At 51.4% G+C, this 26,855-nt stretch overlaps 6 protein-coding genes across 6 annotated transcripts; 5 read left to right on the top strand and 1 right to left on the bottom strand.

Annotated features, from left to right (window-relative positions):
• Positions 1–424: 424 nt before the first annotated feature.
• gaaC-0 (L-threo-3-deoxy-hexylosonate aldolase) lies at positions 425–1,399 on the top strand (the record flags this gene model as incomplete). Its single annotated transcript, XM_036631965.1, has 1 exon — positions 425–1,399. One exon carries the CDS (start codon positions 425–427, stop codon positions 1,397–1,399), a length of 975 nt encoding a protein of 324 aa, XP_036502040.1.
• Positions 1,400–1,616: 217 nt separating this feature from the next.
• CGCS363_v000115 (uncharacterized protein) lies at positions 1,617–2,136 on the top strand (the record flags this gene model as incomplete). Its single annotated transcript, XM_036631964.1, has 3 exons — positions 1,617–1,660; positions 1,717–2,071; positions 2,131–2,136. The coding sequence occupies 3 exons, from the start codon at positions 1,617–1,619 to the stop codon at positions 2,134–2,136; spliced, it is 405 nt and encodes a 134-aa protein (XP_036502039.1).
• A 5,841-nt stretch (positions 2,137–7,977) lies between these two features.
• On the top strand, positions 7,978–9,746 carry STL1-4 (Sugar transporter STL1; the record flags this gene model as incomplete). The annotated part of the gene is made up of 3 exons (XM_036631963.1): positions 7,978–8,065; positions 8,118–9,292; positions 9,345–9,746. The coding sequence occupies 3 exons, from the start codon at positions 7,978–7,980 to the stop codon at positions 9,744–9,746; spliced, it is 1,665 nt and encodes a 554-aa protein (XP_036502038.1).
• A 3,548-nt stretch (positions 9,747–13,294) lies between these two features.
• CGCS363_v000113 (uncharacterized protein) lies at positions 13,295–13,717 on the top strand (the record flags this gene model as incomplete). The annotated part of the gene is made up of 2 exons (XM_036631962.1): positions 13,295–13,444; positions 13,496–13,717. The coding sequence occupies 2 exons, from the start codon at positions 13,295–13,297 to the stop codon at positions 13,715–13,717; spliced, it is 372 nt and encodes a 123-aa protein (XP_036502045.1).
• A 5,149-nt stretch (positions 13,718–18,866) lies between these two features.
• Positions 18,867–20,472, top strand: ctnA (Citrinin biosynthesis transcriptional activator mrl3; the record flags this gene model as incomplete). Its single annotated transcript, XM_036631961.1, has 7 exons — positions 18,867–18,965; positions 19,020–19,086; positions 19,160–19,403; positions 19,462–19,626; positions 19,685–19,863; positions 19,921–20,352; positions 20,450–20,472. 7 exons carry the CDS (start codon positions 18,867–18,869, stop codon positions 20,470–20,472), a joined length of 1,209 nt encoding a protein of 402 aa, XP_036502044.1.
• Positions 20,473–22,478: 2,006 nt separating this feature from the next.
• On the bottom strand, positions 22,479–26,274 carry vpr-4 (Minor extracellular protease vpr; the record flags this gene model as incomplete). The annotated part of the gene is made up of 11 exons (XM_036631960.1): positions 22,479–23,384; positions 23,438–23,616; positions 23,672–24,102; positions 24,155–24,294; positions 24,345–24,424; positions 24,476–24,673; positions 24,725–24,864; positions 24,915–25,048; positions 25,101–25,228; positions 25,284–26,028; positions 26,086–26,274. The coding sequence occupies 11 exons, from the start codon at positions 26,272–26,274 to the stop codon at positions 22,479–22,481; spliced, it is 3,270 nt and encodes a 1,089-aa protein (XP_036502043.1).
• Between the last annotated feature and the right edge of the window lie 581 nt (positions 26,275–26,855).

The following is a 26,855-nucleotide window of genomic DNA, read 5'->3' as shown; positions in this document are numbered from 1 at the left end:
ATATTTGAAGCTAGACGGGGAATGAAAGTATGGGACGGGGTGCTAGAGCTAGTGCTTGGCAAGCATGACAATCATTGGACTTACGTACTGCTTGAATGACTAACGTAATTTGAGAGTGACGGTGCGGCCCATAGCAAAGAACTATAGCAGCGCAGACCACTTCGCGAGCATTATTCGTACAACAATAATCGGCAGTCGGACTTACGTACTGCTGTAATGACTAACGTGCGAAGACGAGGTGAATTGTGCGGTGCTGGCTGAAACTAGGTGAGATTTTGTCATCGATCAATGACATACTCGGGTCGCTGACGAATTCCCTCATGAATGATACTAATAGTCACGAATATATACTAGATGGTGACGTTAGGATTTCTCTTCATCATCTCCCAGTATCCGTTGATTTTCGAATTACACAGACTACAGCATGGAACGCGCTACACGGGCGTTGCCTCGCGGCATCTTCGCCGCGACCATGTCCTTCTTTGACAAGACAACCGAAAGCATCGATACGCAAACTCAGCGTCAACACACTATCCGGCTCTCTGAAGCGGGGATCGCTGGTTTTGTGGTCATGGGTTCCAACGGCGAGGCACCTCACCTTTCTATCGAGGAGCGGAACACAATCATCCGTGAAACCCGCAATGCCCTCGACAGCATTGGAAAGCAGCAGACTCCTATCATTTCCGGCTGCTCCGAACACTCCGTTCGAGGAACCGTTCATCTCTGCAACGAGGCCAGCCGAGCTGGTAGTGACTACGCCCTTGTTCTACCGCCGTCCTACTTCAGCAAAGGCATGAGCCCTGAAGTCATTGAGAGTTTCTTTACCGACGTTGCGGATCACTCCCCGATTCCGATTATTCTCTATAGCTTTCCTGCCGTATCTGCTGGCATCGAGATGGACTCGGGTCTTCTAAGTCGCATCTCCCAGCACCCCAACGTTGTGGGAGCGAAGTTCACCTGTGGTAATACTGGTAAACTAAGTCGCGTCTCCACGGCGATGAAGTCCCGCCAGTCTTACACCCTCTTTGGTGGCTTGGCAGACTTCATCCTTCCTGCTCTTGTTGCAGGTGCCACTGGTGTCATTGCAGGCGGTGCAAACGTTACCCCGCGGACCTGCGTCCAAGTTTTCGATTTGTGGCAAGAGGGCCTAGTGGAGGAAGCAAGAGAGATGCAGGCCATTCTGGCGAAAGGCGACTGGGAACATACCACGCGAGGCATATCGGGTACAAAAGCCGCGCTTAACGACCTGTTCGGCTACGGAGGCAGCCCCCGACGGCCTTTGAAGATGTTGTCTGAAGCTTCCCTGTCGGAGATGCGGGCTGGCTTGGGGGAATTGATGGCTGTCGAAGACCGGCTTGGGGCTCCTTCTTCGAAAACAAAATGCATTGATCCCCAGTAAAATAAGACTAAGTCTATCTCGCAGCATAGCGCATTCGAGCACAGCCAATAAGAAGTAATTAAGTTGAACTTTGACAAGGGACATGTGGTGGGAGGAAGAAATGTTTCGTGTGGGATATTAGTCATTGGAACTGTAGTCATGCGTTTCCAGTAGAAATTCTCGACATTACCTCCTCTTCCGTCCCATCCCACCTGAGGTCTTTAACAAGCTGTATGCGATGGGCAAGAAGGCGAACGGCAACGCAACCTCTCAGGACATAAAGTTCGTTCCCGGAAAGAATAAATTCGGCGCCATTGCAAACTAACACTTCGACCTAGGAAACTGCGCAATCGCTTGTCGCAACAGGCATTCCGTCGACGCAGGGATGACCTGATCCGCGAGCTCCGCGAACGAGCGGATAACAATCACACAAATGAGAGCGAAGCTTTGGCTAAATTGAGACGTGAGAATACAGCTCTCCGGGAGCAACTCGCGGAAGCGCACGCCAAGCTCAATAGCTTACTCGCTGGCGTCCAAGCTCTGGTTCTAAACACGGCTCCGAGACATGAAGACGCAAATGATGAAGTCTCTAGAACAAACTCCCCTGATGATAACGTCTCTGCTTCTCAACCCATTGTGGACGATCAGCCCACGTCGGCAGATCTCCGACCAATTTCCCAAAACGATGCATCGGTATGTCCTGCGAATTTGGCTATTTATGTGCGTAAAATTTGTCATAACTAAAAGGCTAGGAGTAGACAGCGCAGCCAGCCCAGCCAGCACAGCCAGACGAGCCAAACCCATGCCTCGAAGCTGACCTCCCACCTACATCCGACCTCGGAGGACCCATGATCACCTGTGGAATGACACAACAAATACCAAACATTTGGTCATTCGAATATCAAATGGGGCCTCAAGTTTACAATGACGCCCTGGTTTCTTCCCAGGACCTGGGCTACTCGCGGCGCCAGATTTGGGTCGAGTCAAATTCATCATTCTCTGACCACATCGATTTCATACAACACGAGCTCAAAGCCAGGACAGAGCAACCCAAGGCGCAGTTATCTTTACCATTGTCAGCAATGTCATCTCGTCTTAGGGTCCTTGGCTAACGGGCTTTAGGCTTTATTTAGCCACTACCTCGGCTCTATCCATATTTCACACTATTTCTCGGCAGGATGTCATGCTCTGGTATACTAAAACGAGGTTCTATTATACCCGAGACATCACTGTGTGGAAAATCCGCCCTTGCGAGGAAACGTTCAACAAGCTCCACCCGCAGTACCAGCCAACTCTGCTGCAGCTGTCATGCAGCTATCCTGCCGTCGTTGACTGGCTTCCTTTCCCCTCCATCCGTGATTGCCTCGTTCGCTGCCATGCGGGTGACCCTTGCATCGATCAAGTTGTCAGCGATGTCGTCAGTATGTACGCTGTCGAGACTCTCCTCAGTGACTTGGTCATCGACGCACCTCCTCTGCAGGTGTACATTAAGGTCATGGATCTCGTGAAAGCGATGGAGGCCATTGATGAGGACTCCAGCGAGAGACCGGCGCCTCTGCCGACATCGAAGGCAACGGACATTTTCAATGTGCCGAGTGTTGCCTTGGCCGTTGCGAATCATTTACAAATTGAGACCCGACTAGACAGATACAAACTCGACCCTAGGCTTTTCATCAGACACCCCGAGTTTCTTGAAAGTGCCGGGTCACTGATGGCGCACGGGGCGCCACTGCAACCGGACTATTCGTCTTATCTCTCTTTCCCAACCTCAATGGACAATAGGACTGCCTCGTCGTATCGCAATTTCATAGCTTTTACCTGTTCTAACGTATACGAAGAGTCGAGAATAGAATAGCACTCAATGTTCATACATCGACTAGTAAGGTTCATGTGTTACCTTTTCCACAGTGGGATTCGAGGCAGTTGATGAGTTACGCGTCGCAACTAGTGTCTTCATGCTGGTATGAGGTTTACATGGCTCATTGCCGGAGCAGCAAAACCATTTTTGAATGTCATAGAGTGAGACAAATGGATGCGTGCGAGAGGTGCGAGAGTACCAGAAACTAACAAATGCCATTGCAGAGACTCAAATACCTTCTTTGACGTGGGGCATCCTGCTTGAGGTTCATGGTAAATATCTGTTGCAATGAAATTTACAAAAAATGAGCAAGAAATTTCATTGTGATTTTGATAATGCATAATTCACATCAACAATTAGCAACGACCGCTGCATTCGATTGAATCATCAAGTTGAGCAACCGCCATACCACAATGCTGGCACTTCACTGCTTTACGACTTTTCCTTGGTGACGTAGGCCCTTCACAGTCAACGAGACCTTGAAGTCGAAGTTTTAATCCCCACCCAATGAGCCAAGGCGTGGACCCATGATGCCGAAAAGGACTCGGTGACGTCGGTGTGGAGGACCCGCAATAGCTTTATTCAACGGGACCTTGGCCGGTGCGTGCCGTAGGCGGGGAGCTCCGAACGACGGGTCGTCTTTGTTGGAGCTGCGAATGGTCTCGACTTCAACCTTTTTCAAAGGAGAACCACGAGTACATATGTCGATCAGTGTGCTTACATGAGTATGTCTGACTACAATCGAAATGGTGAGAGCATCAGTAGCCAGCTATGGGTTTGATGTGTCTATCCAGCGATGACCACTCTTATTTGATGCCCAAGTGGTACATCTCAGGTTGAAATGATACTCGATGAGAAAAAAGACCTGGTGAAATGATTTTACTCTAAGCGCGCAACTGAGCATTATTACCCCCAGACATCATTGCGGTGAGGCCTATCATCTACGCCGTAAGGACTTGTTACCAATGGAGCGGTCAGCTTTGCCACCCGGAGTAAATTCCGTGGTAATTATCCCTGGGTGAAACAGGAGGCTCTTTGAAAGACGACCAGTCAAAAGCGAGCTGTTTTCAAGGAAACGACATCTGCCAACGCTCACCTATGCTCACCTCGGCCTGCTTCCGACGCCACAATCGCAATGCCTCCCGAGACCAAGAATCCGATCAAGTCGTCCGCCCGGCTCAAAACCGACAAAGTGGGACGGGCCGACCACAGACGTCATCGTTTTGGGCGAGAGAAACAGCCCCTAGCCAGGCGCACGCCATTGCCGCCCGCGCGGCGCCCGCAAGCCCCGCGATTCTACATGCAGACCGCAGAAGTGACTGCAGAAGTGAGGCTTTTGGCGCATCCAGATAACGCCTGTTGGGCCGACGAAAGCCCGTCCATACAGATGCAGTTTGGAGGTCAGTTTAGGCAGCTTGCCACTCTGTCACATGATGGTTCCCCAGCGTGCTCATCTTAAGTGGTTCGTGGGCAGACCGTCTGCCGTCGGCTCCATTGTGTCGGAGGTGACGAAGGGCCACAGGTTCGTTTGTCTGTCGGAGACTGGAGTTGTCCACCTTTCATTTCGCGCCTGAGGCTCCAAGTCCTCCCGCATTCGCGTCTGCCGCGTCCTCCTCATCTCCAGACTCCAGTAAAACTCCAACGTCGGCTGCCTCAAAAGCTTGGAGCAACTTTAGGGCTCTGGACAAGGATTCGGACTCCACCCGAACTTCATAAAACTTGGTGGCTCGGTGTGGGGCCGAGGATGCAGAATTTTCCGGACCGGCGATGGCCTTGCCGCTTGGCGATGGCGTCCCGTTGGCCGTTCCTTTCCGCCTCCTCCCACAGCCGGCACCGGTACGCACCAACGGCGTTGAGGGTCAAGCCGATGGTCTGGCACCAAGTTCATGTCAGTCTTAACAATTTGCTCGGATTCCCCGGTGGAGAAAGATTCATGGGTTCAAATCCCATCAACACCACAAACATGCATTATGCGCGACCGGCTTCTGGCCAGTTGAAAAGCAGCATAGTCGGTATTGCCTTCCTCCGATGGACATCTCTCCCTTCTGCTCTATCATTTATCCCTCTCTTTGTTCCTGTGCCTCTCAGAGACATTGGACGTGGGCCCGGTTTATCCTCGCGTCAGGCATCACTCGCCTGAGATGTGGAGTCCAACCGGCTCAGACAACCGTCCAAGAGTCAGGGACTCAGGGTCTTGCCTCGTTCGGTCGATGGTCGATGCCTGATAGGATACGAAGTGATGAAGATCTCTTCACAAGACGAGAGTTTTTGTTTATCAACAGACGCAAATTAGTGCCTAAGCGAAAACATGGAAACCACGTTCTGCCAGGAATTTGACACTTTGACAGTCCTGGATGAACCAGGCCATTGGTAAAGAGATCGGCAATGTTTTTGTTTCTCTCTCGCGCATTTGACCAATTTGGTGATGATGGCAAACCGCCAAAGAGCTCGCAATGGCTAGAGACTTGAGAGACCAAGGATGACGGACTCTGGGGATCAACCGCCGAGTGTCCGAATACGTCAGCCTACATATGATGCTGGTTCAAAGATGCAGATTTTTGTGCGCCAAGAGGGCCAAACGTCGGCTTCATTGCCTTTTTGCGCAGCAAGAGGTCACTGAACCAACATAACAGATGCGGGCCCGAGTCAGCTCATGTTGGATTTGGAGGAGATTGACTGGTCGCTCTCCGGTTCATGCGGGCAACGCTGTGGATAGAATGGTCAGCCATCAACGGCCAACCAACGGCCATCAAATCTGACCCGGTTGGTTTTTCCGCCCGTAATCCCCCAGCCATCGGGGAATGCTCTGGGGTTTCAATAGCCTCGTCGCGGGTTTCAGTCGGCTCATCATTGGCTTGGCCGCCGGGCGTCGCCTCGCGCGCCTGCTCGGATTACCGCTTTAGGAGATGCCGAGCCCAGTGAAAATTCTCCTTCTCCGACGACGTCATTCCGACGACTGCTTAGGACTGCTTAGGACTGGTTAGATCGGAATGTTGATCCCACTAAAAACCCCACAGTTAGCCGCAAATATTTTGGAGTTTCCAAGAGTCCAAGAGACAGTGAAGGATGAGAATCCACGACGGACCCAAACACAAGCAATTTGGCCAAGTGAACCGTTTCCATCAATATCTCTTGTCCTTCTGGGCGATTTGGGTCTCGTTGTCTTAGCTACGAGTCAAGCATTTTGACGAGCCATGGCATCGAGCTGACATTCAACTTCATGTTAACAATGTCTGCAAAAATAGCTGCTGAGAAAATAGCAATCGTGACAATCAAAGGGCGCCTTTCTCGACACTAATTTCGTCCGAACCAATACGTCATACTCTCCACCTACCACCATCCACCTCGTCAAAGGTCGTCACCAACAACTGCCGACGTTGACAAATCGCGTGCGAGTATTTCAACTTGAAACCTGGTTCTGTCGCCGTTCCCCACGGCTGGGTCCAACTTAAATCTCGAGCAGGGCCAAAGAGAGGCAGCAAAGATGGCCGCGCGAAATGGGCATAGAGTCAGAATCCGCAGCTGCAAGCGCTCTCAGCGGCTACGCTACCACCCTGCCGCGTCCCTCGTAGTGTCGAGAGCCTCGTCGGCTCGGCGCTTCTTTCTTTTAACAGCCACTTCGGGCAGGGTGACCGCAGGGTTCGCACAGGGCCCCCTGACTCGCATATGTGGGCGGCGGCGGCGTATTCAACGCTCAGACTGGCCACTGCAATGAACCGATGGACCAACTGAATGTAACTGTATGGCACACAGGCAACCTAACTAATACAAACATGCACAAAGGTGCCCCGAAAAGGTACCCGTCAGCCTGCACTACTTATCGGTCTCTATCAGAGATTTCAGGTATGACGTCGTTTTCTCCAGCACATCTCCATCTCAGATCCACCGATAATGTACGATAATGGACATGGCTGCGGCTCTTCTGGGTCCTCAATTGAAGCCTCCAGCTCCGCTTCGTCGGTCGGACAGCGAATCATGCGTGTTTGCGCACTCTGCCTGGCTCTCTTACCGCATCGGTGTCTCTCCGAATTCTGCCGTGCAGAAGAGAGGCATGAGGAGTTCTCCACGGGCGCGTCGCGGCGGTGAGACCACCGTATTGCAACGTCTTGCGCCCGTCCTCGTGCCGTATTGGCCCAGCGCGGGCCCATGTCTTTCGTGCCGGCGTCTTGGCCTGCCTGACGACATGCCCCCGTTCCCAACTTTCTCCTCCTACCCTCGCGTACCAGTGTGGTGTACCTCCAACCTTGCCCATCCCCGTGGATCCCAAGGGTGGGGAGTTCTTTCACCCCCCTTCCCCCTCCGGGTCGGAGACAACTCCACCACCTCCAGGAGGGACCCTCCATTGGGATCTTGGATCGTACGGGGATTGGGGGAAATCGGGGCATGTCTTTGGGGGACGGCTGGGGATTGGTTGGCTGGGGTTCTTGGGTTGGGTGTAAACAGACGGCGCCAGGGTCCGAGGCTGGCACGAGTAGGTCGGATGTGTTATTGTACGACTGCAAGGTGGGAGAGAGTTCACTCCCTCTGGCACGCTGACGTTGCCGATCTTTACCCTGGAACGGCAGAACTCGATTTTCATCTAAAAGGACGTGTCGCGCCGCTTCGTTCGAGGAGTTTCCTGTCATTGTAACATCTCAGCCCGAGCACCTGGATTCATTCCTCGACCGACCACCCGACAGCTTGCGACACCGTCTGGTAATACCACATTCAGACACTGCTAGCTGTGAAAAGAGTCTTCAAGATGGGTAACTACTTCGGCCTTCGAGGCAAGAGCCTTAACTGGGCGATCAGTATCATCGCCGGATGTGATTTCCTGCTTTTCGGATACGGTAGGCCTTACACCTCCACAGACAGAGAGGTAACATACTGACATTACTCCAGACCAGGGTGTCACCGGTGGTATTCTCACTCTGCCCGCCTTCCAGTCTCAGTTCCCCGACATCGACCCCGAAGCCGACGGCATTAGCAAAGCTCTCAAGAGCGAGCGTGCTACCGCCCAGGGTATCGCCGTCGCTTCCTACAACCTTGGCTGCTTCATCGGCGCCATCATCACCATCTTCATCGGTAACCCCCTCGGTCGCAAGCGCATGATTATTCTCGGTACCTCTATCATGATCATCGGCGCCGCTCTTCAGGCTTCTGCTATGACTCTCCCCCACTTCATCATCGGACGTATCATCACTGGACTCGGAAACGGCGGCAACACATCAACAGTACCAACATGGCAGTCAGAAACTTGCAGTGCTCACAAGCGTGGTAAGCTGGTCATGATTGAAGGTGCCCTCATCAGCGGCGGTATCATGATTTCCTACTGGATCGATCTGGGCATGTCTTTCGCTCCGGGCTCTGTCGCATGGCGTTTCCCTCTGGCGCTCCAGATCGCTTTCTGCATCTTCATTCTCGCCTTCGTCTGGAACCTGCCGGAGTCTCCTCGCTGGCTCATTCTCAAGGACCGTCACCAGGAATCCAAGGAAGTCATTGCTGCCATCGCCGACTTGCCTCTGGATGATGACTACGTCGAGAACGAGTACAAGGTCATGAAGGAGACCGTCGAGGAGATGTCCAAGGGCAGCTTCGCCGACCTCTTCACCATGGACAAGAACCGCAACTTCCACCGCACCGTCATCGCCTACGTCAACCAGATGTTCCAGCAGATTTGCGGTATCAACCTCATCACCTACTACGCTGCTGTCATCTACTCTGGACTTGGCATGTCTCGCTTCATGTCCCACCTTCTCGCCGCTCTCAACGGTACCGAGTACTTCATCGCTTCCTGGCCCGCCGTCTTCCTCGTTGAGCGTGTCGGCCGTCGCAAGCTCATGCTCTTCGGTGCCGTTGGCCAGGCCGTCACCATGGCCATTCTCGCCGGTGTCAACTCCCAGGAGGCCTTTGGCTTCAAGATCGCGGGAATTGTCTTCCTCTTCGTTTTCAACACCTTCTTCGCCGTTGGCTGGCTCGGCATGACCTGGCTGTACCCTGCCGAGATTGTCCCCCTCCGCATTCGCGCCCCTGCCAACGCTCTCTCCACCTCCGCCAACTGGATCTTCAACTTCATGGTAAGTCTATTTTCCCAAAGTGCTTCTCGAGTCATCAAACTAACTGAACCAGGTCGTCATGATCACTCCCGTCGCTTTCGACACCATTAAGCACCACACCTACACCATCTTCGCCGTCATCAACGCCTTCATCGTCCCCTGCGTCTACTTCTTCTTCCCCGAGACCGCCTACCGCTCCCTCGAGGAGATGGACTCCATCTTCGCAAAGACCGGCAGCGGCTGGAAGGGCGCCTTCACCGTCGTCGACGTTGCCCGCACCGAGCCCCACCGCTACGGCAAGAACGGCGAGCTCCTCATCCACTACGACGACGTCAAGGAGAACGAGGGCCGCGCCACCACCCGCGAGAACCGTGGCGAGGGCAGCAGCGGCGACTCCGTCAACAGCGCCCAGGGCGGCATCTGGACCCGCCAGGATGAGGAGACGCAGAACGTCGAGAAGTCCGAGAAGATTTAAATCGCTTCTTTGGACTGGTCCCCCTGGTAGGGAAACCTTTACAGCTGCTCGGCCAGGGGCCGCGCGACGAACGCAAGCGATGGCGCATCGCTACGAGTTACGCCCTCGCCGAACCAATTTGGTCGGCTTTCTCATGTTGGGCACGATATAATACCAAGTGTCATTTTCTTTTCTCTTTGATAGGGCTGTTGGGCTCTACGCATTGTTGAGATACCACTAGATTGAACTAGAGTTCACTACGCATTAGATACCACACGCAGATGTTAATGATAACACCGCGGTTCGTTGATAAACTTGGCTCCTGCTTCCCGAAAAGAAAATGTGAAACCTGATCTGATATGCACACGCGGCGGACATTGCTTTTGCGAAAGTCTAGACTTCTAAGAGTCCGGTCCCTGCATTTAGCGAAATATGCACAACTAGGTTGAACAGACCGTGACATCGGCCGTATGCCATCGGATCATCCATGAGTCGATAACGATGCAACTGCAGCCGCATCTGTCTCTGAGAAGCAAATGGTCCACGTACCGTAGACATTGTCTCGATTCCCAATGCGCCTTCGGACACTTCGGGTTGCCTCTCGCTAACAAACCCCTCGATGAACCAACACATTGGGCCCTTCTAGCCAACATGCCCTGCATGTCTCGCCCCCGAACGCGGAGTGCAGTCCGAACCACCGAGCCGCACATTTCCCCGGAGGACCACCCCCATGAGCCCTACCCCGCATACCCCAGGCCATTTGCCCCTGCTCCCCTGAACTCAATGTATCTCTCCGTGCCAACCAACGGCGCACCCATCTCATGTCAGTCCATGTGACACCAGGCACCTCTTTTTTGCCTCTTCAGCCTCGGGTTTCCGTTTACGGCAATCCGGCGCAGGAAGGTGCAAGCCCTCCGGCTGGCGCTCAGTCAGCTTACAAACCGGGCGAACGGCAAACGTTCCCAAACGTCGGACTTGGTACCCCTTTTGCCATCGACGTTTGCTGCCTTTTTGTTCGGTTGGGGCATCTGAAGCCGCCTCCGGCGTTCGGGCCGAGGAGGGGCGAAATGACTCGAAGCCAGATCGACGACGCGAGTTGTCTCAAACCCCATGGGGAAGCCGTGACGGGGAACAGAATACGGGGATTGAACGGTCACTGTGATGGGCATCTTAGTTCGGCGCCGTTTCTTTCGGTTGGCCGAAAAGAGTCGTTCGATGCATCTTCTGGCTGAGATCCGCTCCGTTTGTGCTGATCTTGTCTGTGCGGTGCCTTTCAAGAGCGCTGATGATGAACGGGCGACCGGTCGTTGCATTGATCCAGTACCTTAGCACCGGGTTTCCAGAAAGGTGATGGCCAACCAACTCAATTGAATATCCCACCGCGGGTATTCTTCCAGTCTCCCCTACTTGCGTCAAGATTGACTGTGAAGATCCTAGAGCCGCGGATATGCTAATGGTTGTGTGCAGAGTGCAAAGAATCCTGTTGCCATTGTGGCTACATTAAGGTGCGCCTATTTAATTGAGCTCCTGCATGTTTGAAGTGCTTGCTGGACCGCGTGTCTTGTGTTGGCATGGCTATGGCGCTGTTGAACAGTCCTCACTCCCGGCTGTTGAGTGCCGGGCCCGGAATAGTGGAGAGTCACCGGACCCGGAGTACGGCGTTGCAGCGCTCGTGGCGGGCCGGCCGTTGTGGAGATTCCGGTTCTTAGATCAAATCCAAGTCTCCGGCTGCGTATATTGCGACGCTATTGGACGAATTCTGGCCCAGTTCGGGCGCTTTCTCCCCTACTAAGAAATCCTCAACTGCGTGGGCCAGTTACTTCAATAGATCAATCCCAGAATCTAGCACCCAGAACTGGCTTGCTAATTCTTCATCCCTACCAGGCGGAACGGCTTGTGTCAGTTATTAGGCTTCGGGACTGGGATAGAAGCCAGGTAATTAACAGCTCCGGAAAAACAGTGCCAGTATATCACAGTCTTTGCAAAAAGACGATACTTCCAGTCTTCCGAAGACACTGAGCTCGGCGAGACAAATGATATGGACTGAAACTGCTTCTTTTCGCTTTCATCATACAGCTGTACGTGGCCAACATAAGGCACTAGCAGCGATTGGAGCGTGTCGTCAGGCTAAACCGTCGTAGATGAGCAGCCGATGAAGACAACAACCTCAAGCATGCTAAAAGACAGCGTAACGGGCATACATTTGCTAGGGTGTGAACTCGCACTTGTGGCTGGCGCTGATGAGAGTCCTGGTGTGTGATGATGGCGGCCGCGCACCGCAAAGTAGCTGACACATAGTCCACTATCGTGTTTGTACGTGCGCGATCGGAACCTGGTTGGAAGATTACATCTGTTCAGATGTTGGACACTGCCTAACTTCAACATAAAACTCGATGGACTGCACGCAGTAAGTGTTTATAATGTTTCGCTGAGAGGTTGGTGATGAAGGAATTGAAGAGGACTTGGACTTTCTAAAGCCCGATAAGCATGGAGAGTGTCGAGTGTCATGAATTCTGTTTGTTTTCAGTCGTCCACGAGGCAAACGCGATTGTGATCAGAGGAAATTCGCTTTCGGACTCAGGCTGCCTATGCCGAGATATTAATAGCTGGAGTGCAGGGCCCGTTACGTCAGTGGTTCGGGATCTAATAAAACAAGCTTTTTCTTACGGTAGTCTACCGAGTTCGAGAAGGCTGACTTACATACAGCTCGCCGTGAGCCTGAATCAAGAGTCAGGACCCATCCGCCTGCAACGGCGTCCAAATCCTACGCGTGTGTCAGGGCATCCCGACAGCGGACAGGCCTCTCAACGTCTTAACAGCTTCGGACAATAAGTTGTGAACGAAGTCCGCGCACTCGGGACTGGACTTTGTCATTTCCGCCGGCTTTTGGGGCCGGCAGAGCTGCCCGCATGACCGGTAACGCCGAAAGTAAGGTTTTAAGCTATAGGATTGCTTATTTCCAGACCCAAATGTCAGCAGATCTGCATCACAACTCTGCTATTTGAAACGGACCGGACCTTGAAAGAATGTGGGAATCGTTCGTATACATATTACGAGCGAGTCAGGACAGTCAGCCGCACCACAAAGCAAGAACTGCGGCGATCAGCCAATCTTATCCACTTTCCAGGAAGCTAAACCACATAGTGGTCATTTCCACGGACGCAAGAATACAGAGAACCACCTGATCATGTGTCGTTCATACTTGGTCTTGCAAGAATGTTGTCTTGATAGGAGATGTGCTTCATTAGTCACGAGATAGTATATAGCTGAGCATGGCGTACCAAATCCATCTGACAGAAATGTCGATGTGCGATTTTGGTCAAGTGCGGTTAAATAGATTTAAGTTACATTAGTGGTCCGCAACCCATATATTTCAGATGATAGCTTGCACTTTATTAAGAAGATCAAAGCTTCGCAAGGGCCCACCGTGCGTGGCATTCGGCAAACCGGCAACTAGGCACGATGGTAAGGTTGACTGTGACTGTCAAGATCACACAAGTCTTGTCATGCCGCTTCATTCACGGGGACTTCAATGGGTTCCACTGTGAAGAAATGGTCCTGGACAACTGATGACCGTTCTTGGTTTTGCCAGCCCCGTTGTGAATTTAAGTCAACTCTTTCCCGCCTCTACTTCAATTGCTCATCTGTACGAGCATCCATCTTTCAACTCAATTCTACAATCCGTATTGAATAGGTCATCAACGAAAACCTTTTCAGTCGTAAGTTGCTCCTCTGGACTTGTAACCTATGTTGAACTAATCCAAAGATAGATAATGAAGCTGTCACTCATTCTCTCCGGTCTCTATGCTGCTGGCTTCGTCACAGCCATCACGAAGACCTGTCAACCTTTCACCCTGCACTCCAAGGGAACGGCCTGCACAAACGACGCTGGCGCTTGCATCATGGGCTCATGCAAGGATAAGTTCCTGTGGCTCAGGTGCACTTGCCCCGACGACCACCCTCACGTTGGTTGTACCTCTACTTGCGGTTGAGTACCTCTACTTGCGGTTGAGAGGATTGATCATACTGGCCAAACGCGTTTGAAGGTCAGCCTGGAGCGCTTGAGCAACTTCTTCTCACTCGGATGGACCTGGAGAAGGAGGATTGAACTGTACAAATGTGGGACTAGGATACTGAACACACTCAAAGGCACGTACATAGGAACGCAATATTAATGGAAGCAATCGAACGTTGCTACCCCTCTTCCACGCTGGAATCTGTCCTCTTGCCCTTTTTCTCGCGACCCTCAAAATGACAGGAAGAAGTTGCGCTTAAAAAGAAAAAAGCGGAAGTTGCTTGTCGTGTCTGGTCCACTCTGTCGTCATCAACGATGGCGACAAAACCGTAGAAATGTGTATTTAAACCCCCGGTGCCTAGCCAAAGATTTTACTGTCCCTTATGAGATTTCAGAGTAATACACTTGGAGGTCTCGTAGTCGAGTAAACAGCATCATGGTGGAGGATAGCCGGTGCTCGAAAGTAAGGTATTGGCAGTGGTCATCCGGTTGTTAAGGCTGCTGCTTGTAATGAGTGAAAACACTCTGAACTTGAAGTTGGTGACGATAAAATAAAGGCTGGAAGACAAAGTACTTTGTTCCAGGTCTGCAGCCACATATTTTGCGATTCGTCCCGCTGATTTCATAGCAGTTGCATCCTTAGCACTTTCAGTCCCTTACCAGATGACCAGCAGAAGAGCAATATGAGATGGCTGAAATCGAGGGTGTAGTTCCATCTTATCGTGCACATTGCCGGGCCTGATTCAAACATTCACCCGTGGAGTTTTGTTGTCCGGGCGGATACTTCGAAGCAGCTGAGCGGAGAAGTACTCATGTCAGGTCTAATAGTTTATTCTATCCCATGAATTTTATTATCCCCGTCGTCTCCGCTGTTCCTACCGTCTCTAATGCGTGCCATTTCTCTATCCATGTTGTCGTTCGCATTATCCTCGTTGCCGTCGTTGTTCTCGTCATTGTCGTTGTCGTCCCTGTTGTCGTCTATCCACTACTCGCCCGGACAGCTACAAATATTCCCTCGGATAGCAAAGCTCTACCCGTAAGTCAAAACTTAATGAGAGACAGAACAAATCGACTAATAGAACCCAGTGAAGGCTTTGAAGGGGCGTGCCTCCTCAGTCCATCCTCATTATGCATCCGATGATTCAAGTCGACAGCTTCTTAGTTTCAACTCATGAAGATGCATATTGAAATTTTTCACTAGAGATAATTAGCCGACGGAGCAACGAGTGACATAGACTTCTAGACTCCAATTTAGAAATCACTGTCTCGTTGAATTAATGTTGTGGGTCGATTCAACTTATGTATCTACCATCGTATGAAGCCACCGCGGGGTGACTACGCAGTGATATCGGTCCAATCAATATCATGGTACACTAATCGGCACGACAGGTTAGTAACTTCATAAAATTTGCAGAAGCCTGAGGTCCGTTTACTGGTTAATTACTACTATTGAATCGTCGTCTCTCCGTCTCGTGCGGGCATTGGCAGGCTGAGCTGCCACCTCTACACTAGGGCGCAACCTCCTGCCCACGAAGACTTCTTCGAGGGAATAAATATGCCTGTTTCTGTCTCCTCATATGTCTAATAAACAACACAATAATCAATTTTGGTCTCTGAATTCAGACCTCTCCTAAAAGAGGTTTGAACTGCAAGCCCATAATATGCGTGCGTCAGAATCAACTATGTACTTTGAGAAACCGGACAGGTGCCCATGAAGCCAAGTTCAATGCAGACCAACTGGGACTTCAATCAAATTGATACTACATTTGATATCTTAGCCAACAAATGTAGCGGCTCATTACCTTCTTGGCTGGGCCAAGTGCCGGATTATGCAGACATCCGCTAGGCAGCACCGACGTCGTTAGAACCTTCTTCGAAGACTGTAACAATAACAATGATGATTTCGGATTGATCTGATAAGCCATCAAGCCGTCGTTCAATCTTGATGCAAGCCATTTCAGGGCACTAAACTAGTTCAACTGGTGGCTGACGACAGCTGTGAGAGAATGCGATTGATCGACGGGATTGCGTATTATTAAGAAACGGGATTGTCAACTATGCCGAAGACGGGAAGATCAGTGACCACGTCATGCTGATGTCCTGAGTTCGGACCACGGGAGGGATCGTGCGAACAAAACTAATGCAGTCTTTCATGTGCCGGTCTCCGACGATGATTTTCGATGGCAAGACCATCGGAAATTGAGACGCAAGTGGAAAGATTCGCCGTCTTCATTTGAAGCATCTCAAAGCCTGCATCTGTCTGGCAGTCAACCGATTTTGAATTCAGATGGCGTGTCACGAGGTGTTCAGGTTATTCTAAAAATACCCTCGGACTTTCCGATAAATTACTTGTCTGGAACTCGCAGTGAGAACATGCCTTGTCGAAACCTGACCTGCCATCCCGGAATATGCCGCGAGAGCTTCAACGTCAAAATAGCTCCATCACAAGAGGTGTCCTCCCCACGGTTCTCGAAATACTTCAACTGGGCCAAATCCTGATGTTCTCAGATCTGCAGGTGCATTCACGAACAAAACATGAAACGGTTTCATTGCCATGTCACCCGAGGCAAAGCCAAAGATCACACTGAAGGAGGACTTTGCTGGCACGGCGGCGGTGTGACCAATGAAGATTCATGAACAAACAGATCGCCCCGTGAAGCTAAAAGTATTGTTTTGCAGATCAAATTTTTACATGGAGTCTCTGGCCCATCTAGTAGTCGATGACAACAGCGGAAGTTCTCCGGGAGGAGCACCTGTTACAACACGAGGATTTTAGTCAAGTCAGAAAGTAACGGCATCCGAGACTGGAAAACAATGAATGAATCGGGTCATCTCCTTGAACTATTGATTGGTTGACGTGAACTGAGGATGAATTACATGAATTGGGAAATCGTGTGTTACGACAGACATGATAATCACGGGAAGCCATCACTGTTGCACAATGTTCTAGGGGGGTCGCGATGTGCCGCACGGTAGGGTATGACGGCAAACCTCTTAGCCCCCACCTAGCAACCGCGAAACGTGTTGTGGGTATGAGAATGTGGCTGTGTTGTGATGCTTGCCAATATGGCAATGAATTCCCGATATCCCGAATCGAGATGGATCGGCTGAAGCGTCGCAGCCAGCTCCAGAAACGCAGTGCAACCTCGGCCCAGTGCCAAGGCGGGTTGACTTCAGGATGGACAGCTGGGTTTATCGACCTTACATGTCTACATCCATTCTTAATGGGACACAATCCCGCGTATCTAGGGTCGTAATAAAGATAAACTGAATGCGACATGGTCCAATGAGTAGTTGAAGTAGAGAGGATGCATTCTGACGGCCAGCCCCATCTTCGGCCCACCGATTACCAAACTCGGAATCCGCGGCGGCTACGGAGCTAAGCAGCGCTCTACCCTTGGAGGCTGTCACAGAATCGCGTGTAAACAGCCTAGCTCCAACATCGTCCTATCTCTCGAGTGAGCATGTTTGAGGTGCCCTCGAGGCCTCCATACGTATGGATAAGAGCGTTGAAAGTGGAGTTCATCTACCGCAAACCGGGAAAGATCGGCTTTCTCTCACAGACATCGATTGAGCACTGGCTACCCCGGTCTTCTGGCAGGCCCTCCAGCCAATAGCGATCGGTTTGTTCCTGGTTTGCATTGAAAGCTGCTATGGGGGACCCCTGACAACTTTTTCAAGAAGCTTATTTGGTCCTTCGGGGCCGTGTCTCCATCCGCCAAGGTGTCTCGGAAAATCGTGCCCCGGCCTGCCAGCGGCTTAGGATGACAGGTGACATGATGTCCTTTACCTTCTGTCAACCACACGACTGGAAACGAGCAAGATAATTCTTTGGGTTCCAAGCCTGCCCATAGATGATTCCAGCGGCACGCGGTCAGAATTTGCTGGACCGCCAAAATCTGAAACGTCGCTTGAACCATGGCGCGGTCGATGCTCGGTTTGAATACATTCAGCCCTAACTACGTGCAGATCAACGAGCCTCAAACCGGCTGCTTGGGTCAACAAGTCGAGTCTTGGTCAGTAGCTGCACTGTCCTTACTTCCACTATCTGTGCACGCTCTCGTGTGATCCAACTCCGAGGACAATTTCGCTGGCATGCGCAGAGAATTAGTCCAGTATGAGACATTTGCCAAGAATGAGCGCTGCGGTGTCTATATCGCGTATCGTTCTGGGTTTCCATAATCCCTAGGCTTCTGTGAGCCCCTTTCAACGGCTGCGACAGCTGCAGATAAATGGCTAACCAACTCGATCTGGACGCTGATGCGACGGCGCGTTGCATTAGCGGCTACCATGAAACGATCGCTTACATATCGCCCACCTGTTTAGAGGTCGACTTTGGGTTCCTGATCGATAACAATCATGATCTACGGAACATGCGGAGAAGAACAACTTGAGCCCCAAGAGCTTGCGAATCTGAGTAAGATGCCCCTGATTGTGATACAAGGAACCCCAGGCGAGTTCGTCAGGCACCTATAGCGTTATAAGGGGAGCCTAGGCACAGCAATGACTTGCGTCATTTCTTCACCATTCTTTTGTCTCAGTCTGATTCATCTCAACTCGATGGGTTGACACCTTACCACCTTGTCACAAGACGTCAGTTGTCACAGATGACATTTCTGGGCAAGCTCCACCTGCTCTGCCGTCCGCTCCTTTCGGACAACGTCCCCGACTTCAAACTACCGTACCTTACAAAGATAGCGACTTCCTTGCCATATTTCTGCGCATGCATCCCTGGGCCTTCCCGGCCTTCATGAACATGTTTGTTCATCAAGCCCACCCCCGCCCGGCCGTGGTGTGAGACCGGTTTCAACGAGAAATTCCCAGAGACCAGGAAAGCTCATCTGATGTTTCTTCACGTGTAACTAGTATCACAGCGAGGGGTCGAGTATCAACGCCAATTATCCCGCAGCCGGAGCTGGGGAAATCAATCCAAACATGAGTCCCACACGGAAAAGGCGGTGCCGGGACGCGACGCAGGGGCTGATTAGTACTCAACTTCGCTTGCGTGTTTGGCTTTTCCAAAACATGAGCCGCACTTAATATCGACATGTTGGCACATCTCAAAAGCGATTGGGTCTTGGTGGAAGACGTCAGATTCCAAATCCAGCGCACGATATTTTTGCACAATGTCGACCGCCAACAGAGACTCCGAGAGCCCGCAGAACAGCCCGGCGCCCAAGACAGCGAGAGGAGTCATGAACTGCAGGCCGTGTCAGATCCGCAAGGTTGGTGATCATAGTTTGGCTGTTAAGCTTGTTTTCTGATCGACGTGCGGGTAGATCAAGTGTGACAGAGCACTACCTGCCTGCGGAGTCTGCCACCTCTACCAGCGGTCTTGCTTCTACGGTATGAAATGCACCTTCTTCAATCATTCACTAAGCTACCACATTGATTGTTCTCAATTCTAATCAACACGTAGAGGGAGTCCCTAAGAAGCGAGGGCCAAAGAAGGAGTCGTTGAGTGCACTCATCAAGAGGATCGATGGTCTCGAGGAGCTTCTCAAGTCAGACAAGACGCCGACACCACCAGGAACCGACATCATCAACACAGACTTTGCTGAGCCGCATGTCTTTGGAGGCGGCATTTCTGAGCCCTGCGGATCCGCATCATCGGATATTAGCCCGTTCAGTAATTTCAGAGGCAACAATTTTGAGGCCAGTTCGTAAGTATTTCCCTTCTTAGTCCTATGCTAAGCACTTCACATACTGAACGACCTTCAGAGATGTTTCGGCAACTATCAATGCTGATGGTCTTGTGGATGTCTACTTCACAAAATTTCATCGCAATCCTTACGACATCCTGGATGAATTCACGACGAGGCAGAGGTTAAAAGCAAATCAACTATCTAGATCAGTCCTGTATGCAATTTGCGCTGTAGCCACGGGGTAGGTCACGATGCCATACATACCAGGTGGGAAGGAGTCCTAACTGACAGCTTCAAAGGTTCTCCGAACGACCTGGGAAAGGGCCAAGTAGTCATGTCTCTGGAGAGACGTACGCGGCATGGGCACAAAGGGAGATTGACCCTTGTGAAGTATCACTTGACTCATGCCAGGCCTTGCTGCTTCTCGTAGCAGCCTTTGCAGCGATGGGGGATGGCAAGAGGTCATACGTTGTTCTATGTAAGCTGCGGATTGATATTAAATGTGTACCGCCCAGTTGCTAACCCAAAACTGAAGCACAAGCAGTCGGTATGGCAATGACACTCGAGCTATACTCTCAGCCTAGCGACGGTGTGCATGATGACACTACCAAACGGGTCTTTTGGACATGTTACATCATGAACACGTTTGTGTCTACGTGGCTGGAGCGCCCGTCGTTAATGGATGATTCGTTGATCAAGGCCGACATTCAATCGTCAAGACAACCTAGCCACAGCGGTTGGAGAACAAGCAACGATTTCGTCGCAATCCCCAACAACGACTTTCGGAGGTTTTCTGCCAGCCCGAAAGAACCGATTGACGAAATTCAAAAGCTCGTCTGGATGGCTCAGATTTTGTCAGAAGCGAACAGGTATCTACTTTTGAGCGACACTGCATCGCAAGCAGCATACTGCCAGAGGCACAAGATCCTCCACGACCTGGACGTATGGGCCTCCAGCATCGGATCGAGTACGGATTTACCGACCGAATCTCAGGGAGGACCCGGAATGAATCTCCTGTTCATCTCCCGTCTCGTTGTTCACCTCATCCATTGCCTTATTCATAGGCCCATTCTACCGCTACGCTTGAACGAGCCCTCGGGTGTGAAGATGATACAACACTGGGTAGTAGAAGCCACGGAGACTGCCTTTCGTCATGCAACGGCGATTCTCGAGCTTGTTGGCCAAGCCAGAGAGACAAGCAACATGCCATTACCACCATTCGTTGGTTTCTGCATCTTCACTGCCGCAACAGTGCTTAATTACGGTATTCATTATGCGTCGGAACAGATTCCAGAAGCTTTGGCCGTCAACGTGGCCCCTTTTGCTGGTTCGCCAATCCCAGCAAGCTTCTTCGCTTCATCAAGAGATCTGTACAGTCGCTCATTAGATGAGCTTTCTATCCTCAGCGACACATTCACATCAGCACGGCTTTACATGCTGAGACTTGAAGAACTAAAGTCGGAGCATGTTGCCTTATTAAATGGAAAAGTAGCCGGCTACGTTCCCAGTTTCTCGAATCGATTCTTCCAAAGATATTCGCCGGCATTTTTACGAAGAGTCCAGGGGTTCCAGACAGGAGATTCTACTACGATTCACTCGAAGATGAGACTGTCTCAATCCCCGTCTTCTGCCACCCATGAAGAAAGGTTTCCGAGAGAACCCAACCCATCAGTGGCCTGGAATATACCACCGTCCACTCACACCAGTAGGCCGTCGTTTACGGTACCGCGTACCAACAATGTTGGGATTCCAAACACCCACAACCCTGGGCACCATAGGTCTTTCTCGGATAGCTTGTCCATGAGCCAGTCCTATTCGTTTGATTCAAACGGCTCATTGTCTCACAAACAATTACCACTGTGGTCGGGATTTCAAGACGCCACCCCGAGACGAGGAGACCCACGCAGCCCAACAATATTGGGACCTCCAGAACAATTAACATCTCCAATTTGCCAACCAGAGGGTGTGGTAGGAGGTGGCTCAGACCACTGGGGAAACATGAAGAGCTTTCCAGGGGGCGAACAGATTCCATACCAGGTTCTTGGCGGATCTGTTGCAGCGGCCGGTCCAGCCTATCAGCCCCAAGAAGCGCTCGGAAGTTCGTTTGTGCCATTCCAAAATTTCTCTGTACCATAGTTGAAACATCTGTCTGCAATTCAAGATACCTCCAAGCTTCCAATTGTTGAAGTAACCCTACAAAACGGATTGAGATTCATCTGCGACACCGCTAAGCCTATGGTAACCCCAAGTAGTGGGCCCCCATCACGGAAAGGAGGAACCGGTCTTGACGTCGTATAGCAACTCCACACCTCTTTTCGTTTTCGCGATGAGTGAGTCTTTTTGCGATCGCCACATGTGTACAAGCAAGCTTAGCCACGTTTGTTTACTACACGATAAAACAGCGGGCTCCATCTAGCGTGGCTTGTCAAGGTCTTGACAGACATGGGCAGGGGATGTTCCCTGGGACCGATCGTCCTCTAGTACAGCCCTAATCGAATCCTTCTAGAACGCCCAAGTCCGATCCGTTTGAGGTTTATCTGCTATCCGGCCAATCCGTCGGAGTGACGGTCAGAATATCCTAGGGCGACCCACTTCGTTCTTCTAGACCCCTTTCGTGGGGTCCCTGGAATACTCAAGGTCATCCTTGGTCGCTGTTGCGGAAAACCCGAGCACAGAAAGGAACGCTCGTTTTATATACGACAAGGCTAGACATCATTTCGAATAGTTGGGCTACTAGATTGTGCGGTTTGCGTGTTGAGCCACCCTGCACTCAAGGTCCTGTCCCATGGCATTGAATGTGGAGATCGGTGGCTCAATATTGCCCTGATTCAGGGGGAATAACAATTTCACGACATGATGAAATGAGAAAACTGTGAGCTTATACATAATAAAGTACCTCGTGGTTCGAGAAAGATTACATCCAGCCTGACATAAACATATACATGAATAAGATTGTCCGCGAAACAAATCAAGAGCGTCCAACGATACGAGTCGAAAGGAAACCTGACCCTAAGCAGAGCGCTCACCTGGTAGCAGTGAACTGTTTCTAGACAATAAGAGACTTGATACGTCCACGCCGAAGGGATCAGATGCTCAAGACAAGGATGCAGTCGCCACGGCGGTTGAGAATGTAGTGGGCACTGCTGTTATCCCCGTCGCTCCGGCCGAAGTGGTGGCGGTGGCACAATTTGGGTTCTCTCGAGGGCCAACTGTCAATGTGACTGCTTGGCAGCTATCCAATGGCTCAGTGCCATGGCGGAGCAGACCACTTCCACTGTCGCAGACATACAGTGCCTTCTTGCCATTGGACTCGCACTGCAAAGCGCCATCTACGACGGCACATTCAAGGAACGAGTAAGCCCCAGACACTCTACCCGCTGTGTATGTGTATATCAGACTGTTGGTGTTGGTATGCACCGAGAAGAACTTGTAAGAAGAGTCGAGCCAGGTCTGAACATGTGTATCACTCGTCAGAGTGAAGTTCAAGGAGGCTTTTGTTCCAGCTAGATCGATGGCAGCGAAATCAGAGTAGAGGTAAAGGTTGTATGGGCCCTCTCCGGAGGCAAGAGACGCTTGAATGCTGACGGGAGTTGCTGTAGCGGCGCAGGGCTCGGGTACGCTGACTGTGGAAGTCGGCACCGGAGTAGCTTCAGCCGTTGTGGGAACGGGGGTCTCGGTGACCGGAGGCTTCTCCCTTGTTACCCGGAACCAGGGGGATACCTTGTACTGCCAGTCGTTGAGGTTGTTGGGGTCGCCGAAGGTGCGAAGAGTGCGGCAGAGGAGCTTGTATTCACCGGCAGGGATATCTTCCCCGTGTGCGAACTTGTTCTGTGGCTTGGCGTAGACACCTCCACTGTTGCGAGGATAGTTCTTGAAAGGGAAGCTCGTGATGGTTTCGGAGAGGCCGGAGGGCTCAGTGATGAATGAGCCGAGGTACTTGTTCTGGCCTGGAACCGGGGGGTAAACCCAGTCTGACTCGTTCCAATCGCGGGCAACATACTAAACGCATACAATTAGTTTGAAGCAGACCAAAAAGAGGGGTCTTTACTTACATCGAAACTGATTTCTCGAGTGGACCAGAGAACGTTGAAGTAGGGTTGCATGACGTCCCCTCCCTCTTCGAACGTATAGTTGTGACCCTCTTCCATGAGACCTCCGTATCCGCTGAGAAGCAGAGGAACACCACGTTCCATCTCCCAAATGTCACTGGCATAGATGGATCCCTTAACGCCTGTGAATTAAGTCAGTGAACAGGACCACAGGGTAGCACGGGGCAGAAGCAGTACCCATGTAAGTGACGCGAACAGCTTCTCCATGAGATCCTACAATCATGATAGAGCCACCGTAGACAGGAAGCTTGATAGCCTCAGACGCGGATGGCTCAGAAAATGCGACAGAAAAAGTACCACTTTCTCCTGGCCCCAAAGTTATCTCAGTAGTAGAGAAGTCGACAGTTGCAACATTGGACTCGTCAGTGGCATATGGTGGAGACAGCGAGATCCATGCATCTCCTGCGCCCTTGGAGAAAATTGTGGTCCCAGCCTCATGATAGAACTGATAAGTCACCGACTCATCCCCAGCATTGGTAACCTTGACCTCATGAGTGCTTTGAAAATGATCAGTGTCGTTGAGGTTGAGAGTAGCTGGGCTGACCGTAGTCGAGTAACCGACGACTTTGAAGGCGTCGACCAAGCCAGCACCCTGGTGTACAACCGAGCTAAGTACCAAGTTAGTTGAAGTTGCCGGATCCATACAGCAGGTGTCCTTACGCCAAAGCATCTGTGCCGTCGTAGTGACGGATAGGTTTGCCACTGGCAACAATCTTTTCGTGGGCCAGCTTGGCTCCTCCGTCACCCAGGGCAGCTTTACCACCATTGGCGGCAAAGAACAAAGCTGCAACGCCAGCAATCTGAAGACGGTTAAAATTGAACAACATTCAAACAGATGGTGAACTTTTACATAGGGAGTAGCCATGCTTGTGCCGGAAAACGTGGCCCAGCCACCTGAGCCAAGCGGGAAGGTTGAGAAGATAGAGCCGCCTAGGAATATTAGTTGAGGCTTCTTCAAGCAGGTGTTGAACGAGGGCATACCTGGAGCGGAAATTTGAGGAGCCATCCGAGCATCCAATGTCGGACCCCAAGACGTGAATTGGTCGATTCTGCCCCCGGCGAATGATGGCCGATCAATTGCAGCGGGTCTGTTGTCGTTCACGAAGTCGAAAGTAACAGTTTGGTTGTTCTCGTGTTGCTTCACGAGCCAATCTCCGTCCGTGTAGGTGATCAAGCTGTCTGTTACCTGGCGTTAGACGTAGCCTTAACGATATTTCAGCAATGACTTACATCCTTTGGGCTGTTCTTCAGCGTTGTAGCGAACTCGAGCGGGAATCTCCCAATCGGAACCCTCGTAGTTGTAGATCAAGACCCAGTCAACCTTACCCATTAATCCGCTGTCCGTTCTTTGCCATCCACAATCGGCGCGCCTGAATCTGTCAGCAATATCACTCGAAGCACATGAGTCGGAGCTTCTTACGGAATGACCAGAACATTTGTCTCTGGGATGGCAGAAGGGTATCCGCATGCAGTATGGTCTCGAGGGTCCGAAGGCCACGACGCTGGGAATGAACCATTGACATTCCATTGCACTCCGTTGTCCGCGAGATAGATCTGCAGTTGATGGTGAGGACAATACATCACCGTGATAAGAGCTTCGACTTACGATCTCTCTGGATTCACCATTGCTGGAGCGCGCAATCAAGGTCCAGGCCACCAGCTCGTCATGTTCGACGCTGCCAACAGTGGTGCTGCCGATGCCGTTGCCACCACTGCTTGTGTACCAAGGTCCATCTCGAACTTTGTCAGCGCGATAATCTCAGAGTGCTTATAGAGCATGCAAACTTACTAGTTTCACCTGCATTCCCTGCTGCAATCGACACAAAGGTGCCAGCAGCTTGGATAGCCGTCGCCACCTCAGCAAGGGGAGTGTCTACGAAGCCGCGATTGGATCCAAGAGATGCACTGACAATATCAGCACCCTCTTCATGGGCCCGCAGAAAGCCAGCGATGATGACATCCTCGTAAGTGCTGCCACCGCATCCAAAGACCTTGTAGGCACGCAGCTTCGCAGATGGTGCAACGCCTGGAACGAACTCGTTGCTACTAGCAATAATACCAGCAACGTGAGTACCGTGGCCGTTGCAATCCATAGGGTCCTCGTCTGGGATGTAGATGTCACCTGGTACGTAGTCGTCTCCAACGAAGTCGAAGCCGCTCTCAACCTTGAATCCAGAGCCTAAGCCACCACCGAGAGCGGGATGGTTGTAATCAATTCCAGTGTCAACAACGGCCACGACGACATCTTGGCCGAGATACCCATTAGCATGTGCTAGCCCCACGTTGGTGTCGTTATGGGGGTTCCAGGTGGGAAACTGAGACTCGACAACGGCTTTGCCGGTAACAGGAATACTGAAGAGAGCAGCTGGCCAGACCTTCTCAACCTCAGGCAAAGCTTGGATGTCCGCGACAGAATCGGCGGAGCCATTCTTGAGGTCGAACGAAGCACCATGGAAAAGCTGGGAGTTGAAGCTCACAGCAGGCGAGGCGTCCTTGCCAGATTCCGCCAGGGTGGCGAAGAAGCCTTCGGAGTCCTTGAGGTATGATCAGACTATATTTACAACTACTGCGTGTATGACAAGAGAACTCACCGGAGTGCCATCACGCTTCCTGAACTTCGCTGAACCGGCCCCGGAGAACTTGACGATGTATCTTCCACTGTCTCCTGATACTGGGGAAATAGGTCCAAGAATAGTCTCGGGATCAATGGAAGCGGTCTGTCCAAGGACGACCCCAGAGAGGAGCAGTGAGCTCAAACCGAGCAGCGATCTGAATCCCATGTTGCACAGCCAAGACAAACGAGACGTCTTGAAAGTGATGAAGCCTCAAGACCGAAGAAAGTAGAGTCTCTGGAACTCTGCCGGTGGGATATGTGACATCAGTTGAGAACAAACTTGGTCATTAAGTACATTCATTGTGCCAGAAAACGCGGTAATTACTTGTGCAGAACTGCCTGCAGCCAAGAATGTTTGTTCCACTAGTAGATGTTTCCCTGGGTATAGACATGGCTCGATGCAGGGGAGCTATCGTATTAAGTGGTTCAGTTGCATCGGAGTGGGCTAGATTGAACGTCACTGATTAGATTAGATGGCAGCTTCCTGCTCGGTGTTAGTCGGTGGTGGTTGTTTCTACCGAGGTGGTATCCAAGGGTAGCTCTTGGCAACAACCCGCGCCAATCGTACCAACAGAAAAGACAGGCCCTGAGGCGAGATGCGCCACGTAAGGATCCGAAGCAGGAACAGACGCGGTCGTTATGCCCCATATGGCCAAAGATGGCTCACAAAACGCGGGATATGAGATGTGAAGTGAACTGACTTTCGGGAAACATCACATCTCTGCGTTCGAAGCCGGGCTGTGCTCC

The sequence above is a fragment of the Colletotrichum siamense genome (genome assembly GCF_013390195.1).
Source record: "Colletotrichum siamense strain Cg363 chromosome Unknown KSG_Cg363_contig01, whole genome shotgun sequence".
Classification (NCBI taxonomy): Eukaryota; Fungi; Ascomycota; class Sordariomycetes; order Glomerellales; family Glomerellaceae; genus Colletotrichum; species Colletotrichum siamense.
This window is presented reverse-complemented; position numbering and strand designations above follow the sequence as displayed.